At 36.0% G+C, this 12,655-nt stretch overlaps 1 protein-coding gene across 10 annotated transcripts in view; it reads right to left on the bottom strand.

Moving 5' to 3' along the window:
- IRAK1BP1 (interleukin 1 receptor associated kinase 1 binding protein 1) overlaps positions 1–12,655 on the bottom strand; it is a 106,441-nt gene that overhangs the window by 80,587 nt on the left and 13,199 nt on the right. For 9 of the 10 annotated variants that reach the window (XR_012433653.1, XR_012433652.1, XM_074037602.1 and 6 more), the window contains one exon: positions 3,913–3,978. Coding sequence is in view for 8 of the 10 variants with exons in the window: in XM_074037602.1 (XP_073893703.1) it covers positions 3,913–3,978 (66 nt within the window). In the remaining 2 variants the exon portion in view is untranslated. Of the gene's footprint in view, positions 1–628; positions 843–3,912; positions 3,979–12,655 lie in introns of those variants that run through there. The other variant, XM_074037604.1, reaches the window with a different exon arrangement.

The raw sequence follows: 12,655 nt of genomic DNA on the forward strand, positions 1-12,655 counted from the left end.
GAAGTCTGCCCCTGCCTATGTCCTGAATGGTATTGCCTAGGTTTTCTTCTAGGGTTTATATAGTTTTAGGTTTTACACTTAAGTGTTTAATCCATCTTGAGTTTAACATTTTTATCTTTGAAACAAAGATAAGCGGCATGGTAGGTGGAAGGTAGATAAAGAATTTCATGCCTTTTGGAATGAAATTTTCAGATATTATGTCAAAAGTAATGTTCTACTGTCTAATATTTCTTTGTTTTTTTATTTTTTATTTTTATTTTTTTGAGACAGAGTCTCACTCTGTTGCCCAGGCTGCAGTGCAGTGGCATGATCTTGACTCATTGGAACCTCTGCCTCCTGGGCTCAAGCTATCCTCCCACCCCAGCTTCCAGAGTAGATAGGTCTATAGGTGCCTACCGTCACATCTATCTAATTATTGTATTTTTTTGTAGAGACAGGGTTTTACCATGTCGCCCAGGTTGGTCTGGAGCTCCTGGGCTCAAGCAATCCGCCCACCTCAGCCTCTCAAAGTGCTGGGATTACAGCCTTGAGCCACTGTGTCTGGCCTCATCTATTCTTTAAAAAAAAATTATTTAGGGCAGGCTGGGTGGCTCACGTCTGTAGTCCCAGCACTTTGGGAGGTCGAGGCAGGTAGGTCACTTGAAGTCAGGAATTTGAGACCAGCCTGGCCAACATGATGAAACCCCGTCTCTAAGATAAATACAAAAATTAGCCAGGTACCTGTAATCCCAGCAACTCCAGAGGCTGAGGCAGGAGAATCACTTGAACCTGGGAGGCAGAGGTTGCAGTGAGCTGAGATCATGCCACAGCACTCCAGCCTGGGCGACAGAGTGAGACTCAGTCTCAAAAAAAAAAAAAAAAAAAAAAAATTGGAGCTGTACTGAGGTGTAATTTATACATAAAAACTGCACATATTTAGAATATACAATTTGATGAGTTTGGACATACACATATACCTGTGATATCACTATAATCAAGACAATAAACGTATCTATCACCTCTAAAATTTTCCTTGTGTTCTTTGCTTTGTGCATGTGTATGATAAAAGCATAACATGAGATCTACCCTCTTAACAAATTTATAAGTGCACAACACTGTGTTAACTGTAGGCACTATGCTGTATAGCCCATATCTAGAATTTATTCACCTGCATAACTAACTTTATACCCATTGAGTAAGAAATCCCATTTCCCCTTCCCTCCATTCTTTGGCAACCAGCTTCTATTTTTTGCTTCTATGATTTGATTATTTTAGACTCCTCATGTAAGTGGAATAATCCAGTATTTATCATTCTGTTACTGACGTTTCTCTTAACATACTGTCTTGCAGGCACAGCAATGTTGCAAATGGTAGGAGCTCCCTTTTTTTTTTTTTGAGGCCAAATAATATTTCATTGTATGTATATAACACATTTTCTTTATCCATTTATCTGTCTATGGACATTTGGGTTGCTTCCATATCTTGGCTGTTGTGAATAATGCTACAATGAACATGCAAGTACAGTTATTTCTTCCAGATCCTGATGTCACTTCTTTTGGATAGCCATCCAGGAGTGGGATTGCTGAATCATATGGTAGTTCTATTTTTAATTTTTTGAGGAACCTGTATACTGTTTTCCATAATGGTTACACCATCATACATTCCCACCTGCAGTGCACAAGCGTTCTAATTTTTCCACTTTCTCATCAACACTGTCTTCTGTTTTTTTTTTTGTTTTTTTTTTGAGACGGAGTCTTGCTCTGTCGCCCAGGCTGGAGTGCAGTGGTGCTATCTTGGCTCACTGCAACCTCCACCTCCCGGGTTCTAGTGATTTTTCTGCCTCAGCCTCCCGAGTAGCTGGGATTACAGGTGCCCACCACCACACCCGGCTAATTTTTTTGTATTTTTAGTAGAGATGGGGTTTCCTGACCTCGTGATCTGCCCACCTCGATCTCCCAAAGTGCTGAGATTATAGGCATGAACCACCGTGACCAGCCAATCTTCTGCTTTTTTGATAATAGCCATTCTAATAGGTGTGAGGTTATAGCTCAATATAGTTTTGATTTGTATGTCTCAAGTAATTAGTGATGCTGAACACCTTTTTTTATACCTTTTGTCCATCTGTATGTCTTCTTTTGATAAATGTCTATTCAAGTCCTTGGTTCATTTTTAAAATCAAGTTATTTGCTTTTCTTCACTTGAGTTGTAGGAGTCTACCAACCATCTAATCTTTCATATATCTAACAGTACTTAAGAATACTGGTATGTGTTATACATTAGGTTTTAGTGTTTGCTAAATCCATAGCCATAAAGCCACACATTGTTATTAATGCTTAGGTTAGTACATTTTGTATTTTGTGATCCCAGTACTCTGGTTTCCACTGACTGCTGGTGCTGACCTAAGGGCAATCATGTATTGGACTGTGTGATATGATATAAATTCTGGCTACCTGGAATCCCTATACAAAATATAATCAGATTATCTCTTAAGAAATCTGAATATAAAACATTAAAAAGGTAAGTAAAGTAGAAGGAAGAGGAGCAGAGTTTAGCCAAACTCCCATTTAGTCATGTTTTAAAACAAGCAGCTCTAATGCTCTCTTTCTGCATCTGAAAGGTCAGTTCCTAGAACAACTCAGTGGTTTCAAACACGTTCCAGTTTTCCATGAAGCCTGGCTGTGTAGTTTCTGGGACTGTTTCCTTTTTCCCATTATTCCCTTGGTTCCTTCTTAATAAACCTACTTAACTAAGATAACTTGCTCCTATTTATATTCATTACAATCTGAAGTGCTAACACGTGATAATTACTGGAGGAGTACTATAACATACTACCAGCTTTTAACCTCTGTAATTTGGATCAGACTGCTCTTCATACTGTTTTGAAAGGCATTTTTCAGTTCCTACTACTACAAAATAAGTTTTGCCAAGTGGATCCCTAAAATCATAACGAGTCATTTAAAAATTCCTTGACACAGTAAAATTTTAAGTGCAGAAATCACAAAATCATTACAGGAAGCATTGGGGCAACAAACAGAATACTGCGGAAGTTGCTTCTCAAGAGATAAGAACCCAGGGTTCTAATTTCTAATCTAATTCTTGTTATATGACCTTTGAGAAATCTGGGCCTAAGTGATTTGAACCTAAGGTCACCTCCTTAAAGTCAGAAAACCAATGTATTGTCTGCCTGAAGACAGAAACAGGTGATGGGGATATTTTCTATTTCAAAAGACAAAGATTCTCTCATTTGATATACAAGATTTCAATATAACCCCACCCTTTGTTTCCTGTTACAAGGAAGTGACATGGACTAGGCACATACTCCAAAATGTTTGGAATCAGAAACAGCAGTCCTGTAACCTAACCACCACTAGAACACACTCTGATTTCACAAAATCCTGGCCATCAGATCTTTAAATATAAGTAAAAAGTATAGGCAGCTGTAGGAACTAAATGTTGTCATTAATTGAGTATACTGAAAATAGTTTTATTCTTTTTAATTTGTATAAAGGTTAAAGGGTTTTCATTTTTAAACAGTATTTATCACAATACAGTAAAATTGCACTGCAAAACAAAAGACTGCTGAAAAGTATTTCAAATCCTTTAGGTTATCACTTTGTTTATTTGCTTTTTATCTAAAAAGAGATTTCTGTAGTGTTACCTGCACATTAGATGATAGCACTAAAATTTTATTTAGTGGCAATTAACTACTATTTCCCACTTGCTGTTTTTATTCCATTTTAAACTATTTCTCTTAAATCTCACTAAATTTATTTAAAAGCTGAAATAGATACATAACACCAACATGATTTTGAGAAAAATAATCTTCTATTAATATCATGAGAAGCATTTTTCACCATTCCAGTTCAAGAATAAAAATAAATGTCTCCACAAAATCATGCTGCTTCCAATTATTTTGTTAAGATAAGTACATACCTCTGCTTCCATGTGATAAGCATTTTCCACTCTCCTAAAATCCTTTGTCACAGTGGTATTTTCTGCCTGAAACAGAAAAAGTCCAAGAGTATGATTACTAAACATTTGACGCAATTACACTAAAACATAAATTAGAAACCTACACTAATTAAAATCAGAAAAACATAAAGTATGCAAAAAGAACTCTGCCTGATGTTTTAAAACTTTCCTAAAAGTGACATAAAATGAATTCAGAAATCTATAAATGTTTGCTTAAAATTTCATGTCACTCCTTTTATAATTTATATTAGCTTGTAATGAAAGTATGAAGTTAGGGTGATATATACATGAGCAATTGTTTGCACATAAAGCATACTTAATGTTGAGTGTCAGCATTTTAAAAAATATTTAATTTACAAATATTTTAATACAAAATTACCAAATATGTATCATGTGCAACTCTGGGCAAGTTACTCAATATTCAATTTTTTGAGCCTTAGTTTCCACATTTATAAAATCAGGTTAATACCATGTACATCACATAGCATCGTTTTGCAGACTTAATGAGAAGTTATATATCAAGTAGTTGGCATAGAGAAAGCACTCACCAAAAGTTGAGACTATACCACTATGATATAAATATTTATTGAAACATCTAACCTGAGCCAGTCTGGTTTTAAAAAAGTAGTATTAATACTTACATATTCTCAGGGTAAATACAAGGCATATAATTCTGACAAAAAAGTTGAATTTCTTATTTGCTTTCCAAAAGGGTTTTTAAATTCAGTGACTAAAATCTTCAACTACTATCATTCTTTGGGGACAAGCAAAACTTGTATTTTATGTAATTTTTTTGTACCTTTCAAAATATATGTTAAATCAATATATGATTATGCCAAGCAATTTAATTATGTTATTTGAAGAAGACATGGTTGCATCTAAATTTTAAGATATAAACTATTTACAAGCAGTTTATGTTATCCAGAAAAATTCTTAAAAGTTTTAACCTAAGTTAAAAGCTTTTGACTCAAGTTCCAAATATCACTCTGATGTTGGTCAGTCCCATGAAAATATTAGTGCAACATTTTTATCATGAAAGTAATACCTACTCATTGTGGAAAATTTAGAATACAGGTTAAGTACAAAACAGTACAGTAGTTCTCCCTTGTCTACAGGGGATAACTTCCAAGAGATACCTGGAACTTGATACCATTTTCCAGTAATTTAGGACACTCTCTGCCCCCATCATCTTAAGCAGTTATGTCACTCATTTGTAAGAACTGGGTTCATTTGTCAAGAGAATACATTTTATCCTGGGATTGATCCTGTGATAGGTTCTTTGATGACTTTTTCCCCCAGTTTACATACATCAAGCTTCACTATTTGTGATTTACAGCTCTGTGAGGTTTGACAAATGCATAAAGTCATGTATGTACCACTCCAGTACCATAAAGAATAGTTCTTTCACCTTAAAAATCCAGCAGATACCTGAAACCACAGATAGTATCCAACCTTATGTATAATATTTTTTTTCTGCTCTGATAACCTAGACAGCTACAAGTGACTAATGGGTAGGTAGCATATACAGCATGGATACACTGAACAAGGTATGATTCACATCCCCAGGTGGGACACAGCAGGACACAGAGATTTCATCACTCTACTCAGAATGGTGTACAGTTTTAAACTTACGGATTATTTCTGGAATTTTACATTTAATATTTTCGGACCAAGACTGACTGCAAGAATTAGGGGTCTGTACTATACATATTGCTTGTAATCATTTTTTCACTTGATTAACATGAAACTTTTTGTCATTTAATATTTTATGACATGTAAACATACGTCATAAAACGTGTCTCATTTTTCACTTTTCTGCAACTTCACTTGATGAACTTCTGATTGAAAAATTATGAGAAATAATTTTATGAAAGGTAACCGGAAAGCAAAGTATCTTTTATTGCTATCTTTGTTTTTAATAGTGTTTTTTAAATAAAAATACATGCTAATCAAAGAAAATCTAATACTAGCGAAAATAACCAAAAAGTAGTAGCATTCTCAAATCCCATTACTGTTAATATTTTAGTAAACATTTTAATAAACCATCAATGCATATAAATGTATCTAGATCTATATACAGACTTTTTCATAAATAAAATTATATTGTACATTTTGTTTTTAACTATTGATTGACAGGGTCTTGCTTTGCTGCCCAGGCTGCAGAGTAGTGGTACAAGCATGCCTCACTGTAATCTTGAATCCCTGAGCTCAAGTGATCTTCCTGCCTCAGCCTCCTGAGTAGCTAGGAGGACGCCCGAATTTTCTAAAAATTTTTTTGTAGAGCTAGGATCTTGCTATGTTGATAGGGTGGTCTCAAATTCCTGGCCTCAAATGATCCTCCCACCTTAGCCTCTCAAAGTGCCGTGATTACAGGCATGAGCCACCACACTTGGCCTGAACTTTTTAAAATAAACTTTAAATTTTGGAATAATTTAAAATTTATGGAGAAGTTACCAAGATAGTACAGAGTTCCCATTTACCTCAGTTTCAGACTTCTCTGATGTTAATACTATAGTATATCTGTCTAAACTAAAAGCCAACATTAGCAGATTACCATTAACTAAACTCCAAACTTTATTTGGATTTCACCAGTTTTTCTATTAAATGTGCTTTTTACTACTACAGGATCGAATCCATGATACTGTATTGCATTAACTCATCAAGTCTCCTTAGTCGCCTCTGGTCTCTTGACAGCTTCTCAGTCTTCCCTTGCTTTTCATGACTTTGAAAGTTTTTGTCATGTATTTTGCAGAATGTCCCTCATTTTGATGTTTTCTCATGATTAGACTAGCATTATAAATTTTAGGAAAGAATACTGTAGAGGTGAAATGCCTTTTTAATCACAACACATGAGGCAGTACATGGTATCCACATGACACTACTCAAGATACCAATACAGGTCACTTGGGTAAAGTAGTGTTTGCCAGTTTCTTCCACTGTAAAGTTACTATTTTCCCCTTTCCATACTTTATTAATTGGAAGCATGTCACTAAGTGTAGCCGACACTCACTCAATAAATACACTTTGTTTATTTTGTTGTTCAATTGTTCTAGCTTTGGCCATTGGCATTTCTTTCAGCTTGGCTCCTTTATCTGTTTGAAATACCCCTTTCCTTTACTTGTTGAGCACTTTCTTACTTTCTGTTACAATATATTACAGGCTTATGTAGTTTCCCTGTCCCAGTCCTAGAATAAGCCATTTCTCCAAGAAGCATAGTACCTTTTCTTTGAGATTTGTATGTAGAACCAAGATCTGAATGCTGAGACTGCTCACTGCTATTGGGGTGTCATTCCTTCCAGGCTATCTCAGTGGACAGAGCTAGGGTATATATATACACACATAGACACACACACATACATACATATATATATATATGCACACACATAAAAGTTTGTTTTTCCATCTGTACACTATACAAAGCTAAACATGCGTTCACACTGATGTTTTCAATTCTAATCCTGAATCACAGAATTCATTTTAACCTTCCATTTTTATCTGTAACTTCCCTCTCTTAGAGTGAGAAACCTGGCTCCCACCATCCGCTATCTACTTATTTGTTTAATCTCAGTACACATGTAAAGCAGTTTCAGACATGTTAACAAATACTCCTTTGGAAAACATATTTACCAACTAGAACATACAGTTTTTGTATCTTTATTCTTCATCCTTATAATTTCCAGTCAAAACACCATTTTCCAGTAATTTAGGACACTCCCTGCCCCCATCACCTTAAGCAGTTATGTCACTCATTTGTTAAGAACTGGGTTCATTTGTCAAGAGAATACATTTTATCGTGGGATTGATCCTGTGATAGGCTCTTTGATGCCTTTTTCCCCCAGTTTACATACATCAAGCTTCACTATTTGTGATTTACAGCTCTGTGAGGTTTGACAAATGCATAAAGTCATGTATGTACCACTCCAGTACCATGAAGAATAGTTCTTTCGCCTTAAAAATTTCTCCGCGCATCTCTTTTAGTCAACCACTTCGCCCTCCAACAGATTGTTAACCACGAATCTGTTTTCGGTCCCCATAGTATTGCTCTTCTCCAGGAGATCATGTGAATAGAATCATAAAATTCAAAGCTTTTGGATCTGGCTTCTTTCACTGACTAACATGCAGCTAAGATTCACTCACATGGTTTTGTGAATCAATTCTCATTCCTTTTTATTGCTGAATAATATTCTTTTGCTTGGATGTACCAGAGTTTTTAAAATCCATTCCACTGCTGAAAGACATCTTGGCTGCTTCCAGTTTTAGAAGTTATGAATAAAGCTGCCATAAACATTTGTGTACAGATTCTTCTATGTACTTAAGTTTTCAATTCACTTTGGCAAATTATCCTAGAATGCTGACTTCTATGGTAAGTCTAATTTAACTTTATAAGAAACTGTAAGACTACCTTCCAAAGTGGCCATATAATTTTGCAATCTCACCAGCAATGAATGAGAATTCCTGTTGCTCTGCATCCTTCCCAGCATTTGGCATCAGTGTTACCATTCTAATAGGTACACAGTAGTATTTCATTGTGGTTTATTTTCCATTTCCCTAATGACAAGTAATGTTGAGTATCTTTTCATGTGGCTACTTGCCATCTGCATAAGTTCCTTGGTGAAGTGTCTGTTAAGATCTTTTGTGCATTTTTATTGAGCTGTTTGTTACTGCTGAATTGAGTTGTACATATGTTCTTGATAGAAGTCTTTTATCAGCTATGTAATTTACAAATGTCTTCTCCCAGTCTATAGACTGATTTTTCATTTTCTTAACAGATACAAGTCCTTTATCAGCTATGTAATTTACAAATATTTTCTCCCAGTCTGTAGACTGACTTTTCATTTTCTTAACAATGTTTTTCACAAAGTGAGTTTTTAATTGTGATAAAATACAATTTATCTTTTTTCTTTGATTCATGGACTGTGCTTTTTGGTAATACAGGATGAGCATCCTAAATGTGAAAATCCAAAATTCAAAAATCTCCAAAATTCAAAACTTTTTCTTAGCACCAACATGATGCTCAAAGAAAATGCTCCTTGGAGCATTTCGAATTTTAGATTTTTGGATTTGGGATATTCAGCCATTAAGTATATAATGCAAATATTCCAAAATAAAAATCTGAAATCTGAAACATTTCTGGTCCCAACATTTCAGATAAGGGATACTCAACCTCCGTATCTAAAAACTCATCTTCAATCCCAAGGTCACATAGATTTTCTCCTTTTCTTTTTTCTAGAAATTTTGTGTTTTACTGTTGGGAAAGGCAATCTCATGCTATAGTCTTTTGATCTACACTCAACTGCCCAGGAATGGACCGTGGCCCTGGAACACTTGGTTACTAAGAGATAAAGTATCTTTCAGAGCTTGTGCTGGGCTTGTTTCCTGGTATGGGAATATCTTCCCCATTTCAGACTCAATATGTACTTTTTTGTTCTACTTTTTAAAGGTTGTATGTTGTATGACACCTGGCCAACCTCACACTACTGTATCTGTACCCTTTAGGAAGGGGACTGAGTCCTTCTGTTGCAGCACAAGAGATGTGCATCCTGGTCAACTGCTCCTGCATTAGCTTCTGGGAAGGAGTTGCTGGTCATGGGGGACTGACACCTACTAGTGACTCTGATCTCACTCTTGTCTTTTCTCTACATAAGTAAGGTTTGTTCCATCCAGTGCTTGACTGCATTGTTTTCTTGGTGACTCTCATACTAAGATGCAGTGGGCAGAAGTGCTTGGACTTCTATCCTGATAACAGGCAACAGATGCTACATGCGCAATACTGACCAATTTTGAACAAAGTTTTGTATAAGGTGTGAGGTGACTGTGGAGGTCCATTTTTTTTTTGCATATAGACATTTGACTGTTACAGCAACATTTGTTAAAAAGACTCCTTACTTTACTGAATTGCTTCCACACTCGTATTGTTTTTCTCTCTGAAAAACAATCTTAGAACCTGTAAAATACTTACTCATTTTAGTCCAGTGACTTTTATTTTCTATTTTTAAAAAAAATTTTTATTATTATACTTTAAGTTCTAGGGTACATGTGCATAATGTGCAGGTTACATATGTATACATGTGACATGTTGGTGTGCTGCACTCATTTACTCGTCATTTACATTAGGTATATCTCCTAATGCTATCCCTCCCCACTCCCCTCATCCAATGACAGGCCCTGGTGTGTGATGTTCCCCATCCTGTGTACAAGTGTTCTCATTGTTCAACTCCCACATATGAGAGGGAACATGTGGTGGCTGGTTTTCTGTCCTTGTGATAGTTTGCTCAGAATGATGGTTTCCAGTTTCATCCATGTCCCTACAAAGGACAGGAACTCATCCTTTTCTATGGCTGCATAGTATTCCAGGGTGTGTATGTGCCACATTTTCTTAATCCAGTCTATCTTTGCTATTATGAACAGTGCTGCAAAAAACATATGTGTGCAAGTGTCTTTATAGCAGCATGATTTATAATCCTTAGGGTATATACCCAGTAATGGTATGGCTGGGTCAAATGGTATTTCTAGTTCTAGATCCTTGAGGAATCGCCACACTGTTTTCCACAATGGTTGAACTAGTTTACAGTCCCACGAACAGTGTAAAAGTGTCCCTGTTTCTCCATATCCTCTCCAGCACCTCTTGTTTCCTGACTTTTTAATGATTGCCATTCTAACTGGTGTGAGATAGTATCTCATTGTGGTTTTGATTTGCATTTCTCTAATGACTGGCGATGATGAGCATTCTTTCATGTGTCTGTTGGCTGCATAAATGTCTTCTTTTGAAAAGTGTCTGTTCATATCCTTTGCCCACTTTTTGATGGGGTTGTTTGATTTTTTTCTTGTAAATTTGTTTAACTTCTTTGTAGATTCTGGATATTAGCCCTTTGTCAGATGGGTAACTTGCTAAAATTTTCTCCCATTCTGTAGGTTGCCTATTCACTCTGATGGTAGTTTCTTTTGCTCTGCAGAAGCTTTTTAGTTTAACTAGATCCCATTTGTCAATTTTGGCTTTTGTTGCCATTGCTTTTGGTGTTTCAGTCATGAAACTATTGCCTAGGTTTTCTTCTAGGGTTTTTATGGTTTTAGGTCTAAGATTCAAGTCTTTAATCCATCTTGAATTAATTTTGAATTAATTAGTAGTATAGTTTGAAGTCAGGTAGTGTGATGCCTCCAGCTTTGTTCTTTTTGCTTAGGATTATCTTGGCAATGCGGGCTCTTTTTCGGTTCCATATGAATGTTAAAGTAGTTTTTTCCAATTCTGTGAAGAAAGTCATTGGTAGCCTGATGGAGATTGGTAGCATTGAATCTATAAATTTCCTTGGGCAGTATGGCCATTTTCACGATATTGATTCTTCCTATCCATGAGCATGGAATGTTCTTCCATTTGTTTGTGTCCTCTTTTATTTCATTGAGCAGTGGTGTGTAGTTCTGCTTGAAGAGGTCCTTCATATCCCTTCTAAGCTAGATTCCTAGGTATTTTATTCTCTTTGAAGCAATTGTGAATGGGAGCTCACTCATGATTTGGCTGTTTGTCTGTTATTGGTGTATAAGAATGCTTTCAATTTTTGCACATTGATTTTGCACCCTGAGACTTTGCTGAAGATGCTTATTGGCTTAAGGAGATTTTGAGCTGAGATGATGGGGTTTTCTAAATATACAATCATGTCATCTGCAAACAGGTACAATTTGACTTCCTCTTTTCCTAATTGAATACCCTTTATTTCTTTCTCCTGCCTGATTGCCCTGGCCAGAACTTCCAACACTATGTTGAATAGGAGTGGTGAGAGAGGGCATCCTTGTCTTGTGCCAGTTTTCAAAGGGAATTTTTCTAGTTTTTGCCCATTCAGTATGATATTGGCTGTGAGTTTGTCATAAATAGCTCTTGTTATTTTGAGATATGTCCCATGAATACCTAGTTTATTAAGAGTTTTTAGTATGAAGGGCTGTTGAATTTTGTCAGAAGCCTTTTCTGCATCTATTGAGATAATTATGTGGTTTTTGTTTTGGGTTCTGTTTATATGATTGATTATGTTTATTGATTTGCATATGCTGAACCAGCCTTGCATCCCAGGGATGAAGCCAACTTGATCGTGGTGGATCAGCTTTTTGATATGCTGCTGGATTTGGTTTGCCAGTACTTTATTGAGGGTTTTTGCATCAATGTTCATCAGGGATATTGGTCTAAAATTCTCTTATTTTGTTGTGTCTCTGCCAGCCTTTGGTATCAGGATGATGTTGGCCTCATAAGATGAATTAGGGAGGATTCCCTTTTTCTACTGATTGGGAGAGTTTCAGAAGGAAAGGTACCAGCTCCTCTTTGTACCTCTGGTAGAATTAGCCTGTGAATCAGTCTGGTCCTGGACTTTTTTTAGTTGGTAGGCTATTAATTATTGTCTCAATTTCAGAGCCTGTTATTGGTCTATTCAGGGATTCAATTTCTTCTTGGGAGGGTGTACGTGTCCAGGAATTTATCCATTTCTTCTAGATTTTCCAGTTTATTTGCGTAGAGTTGTTTATCGTATTCTCTGATGGTAGTTTGTATCTCTGTGGGATCAGTTGGTGATATCCCTTTTATCACATTTTATTGTGTCTATTTGATTCTTCTCTCTTCTTTATTAGTCTTGCTAGAGGTCTACCAATTTGGTTGATCTTTTCAAAAAACCAGCTCCTGGATTCATTGATTTTTTGAAGGGTTTTTTATGTCTATAGCTCCTTCAGT

Source organism: Macaca fascicularis, chromosome 4, assembly GCF_037993035.2.
Source record: "Macaca fascicularis isolate 582-1 chromosome 4, T2T-MFA8v1.1".
NCBI classification, from domain to species: Eukaryota; Metazoa; Chordata; class Mammalia; order Primates; family Cercopithecidae; genus Macaca; species Macaca fascicularis.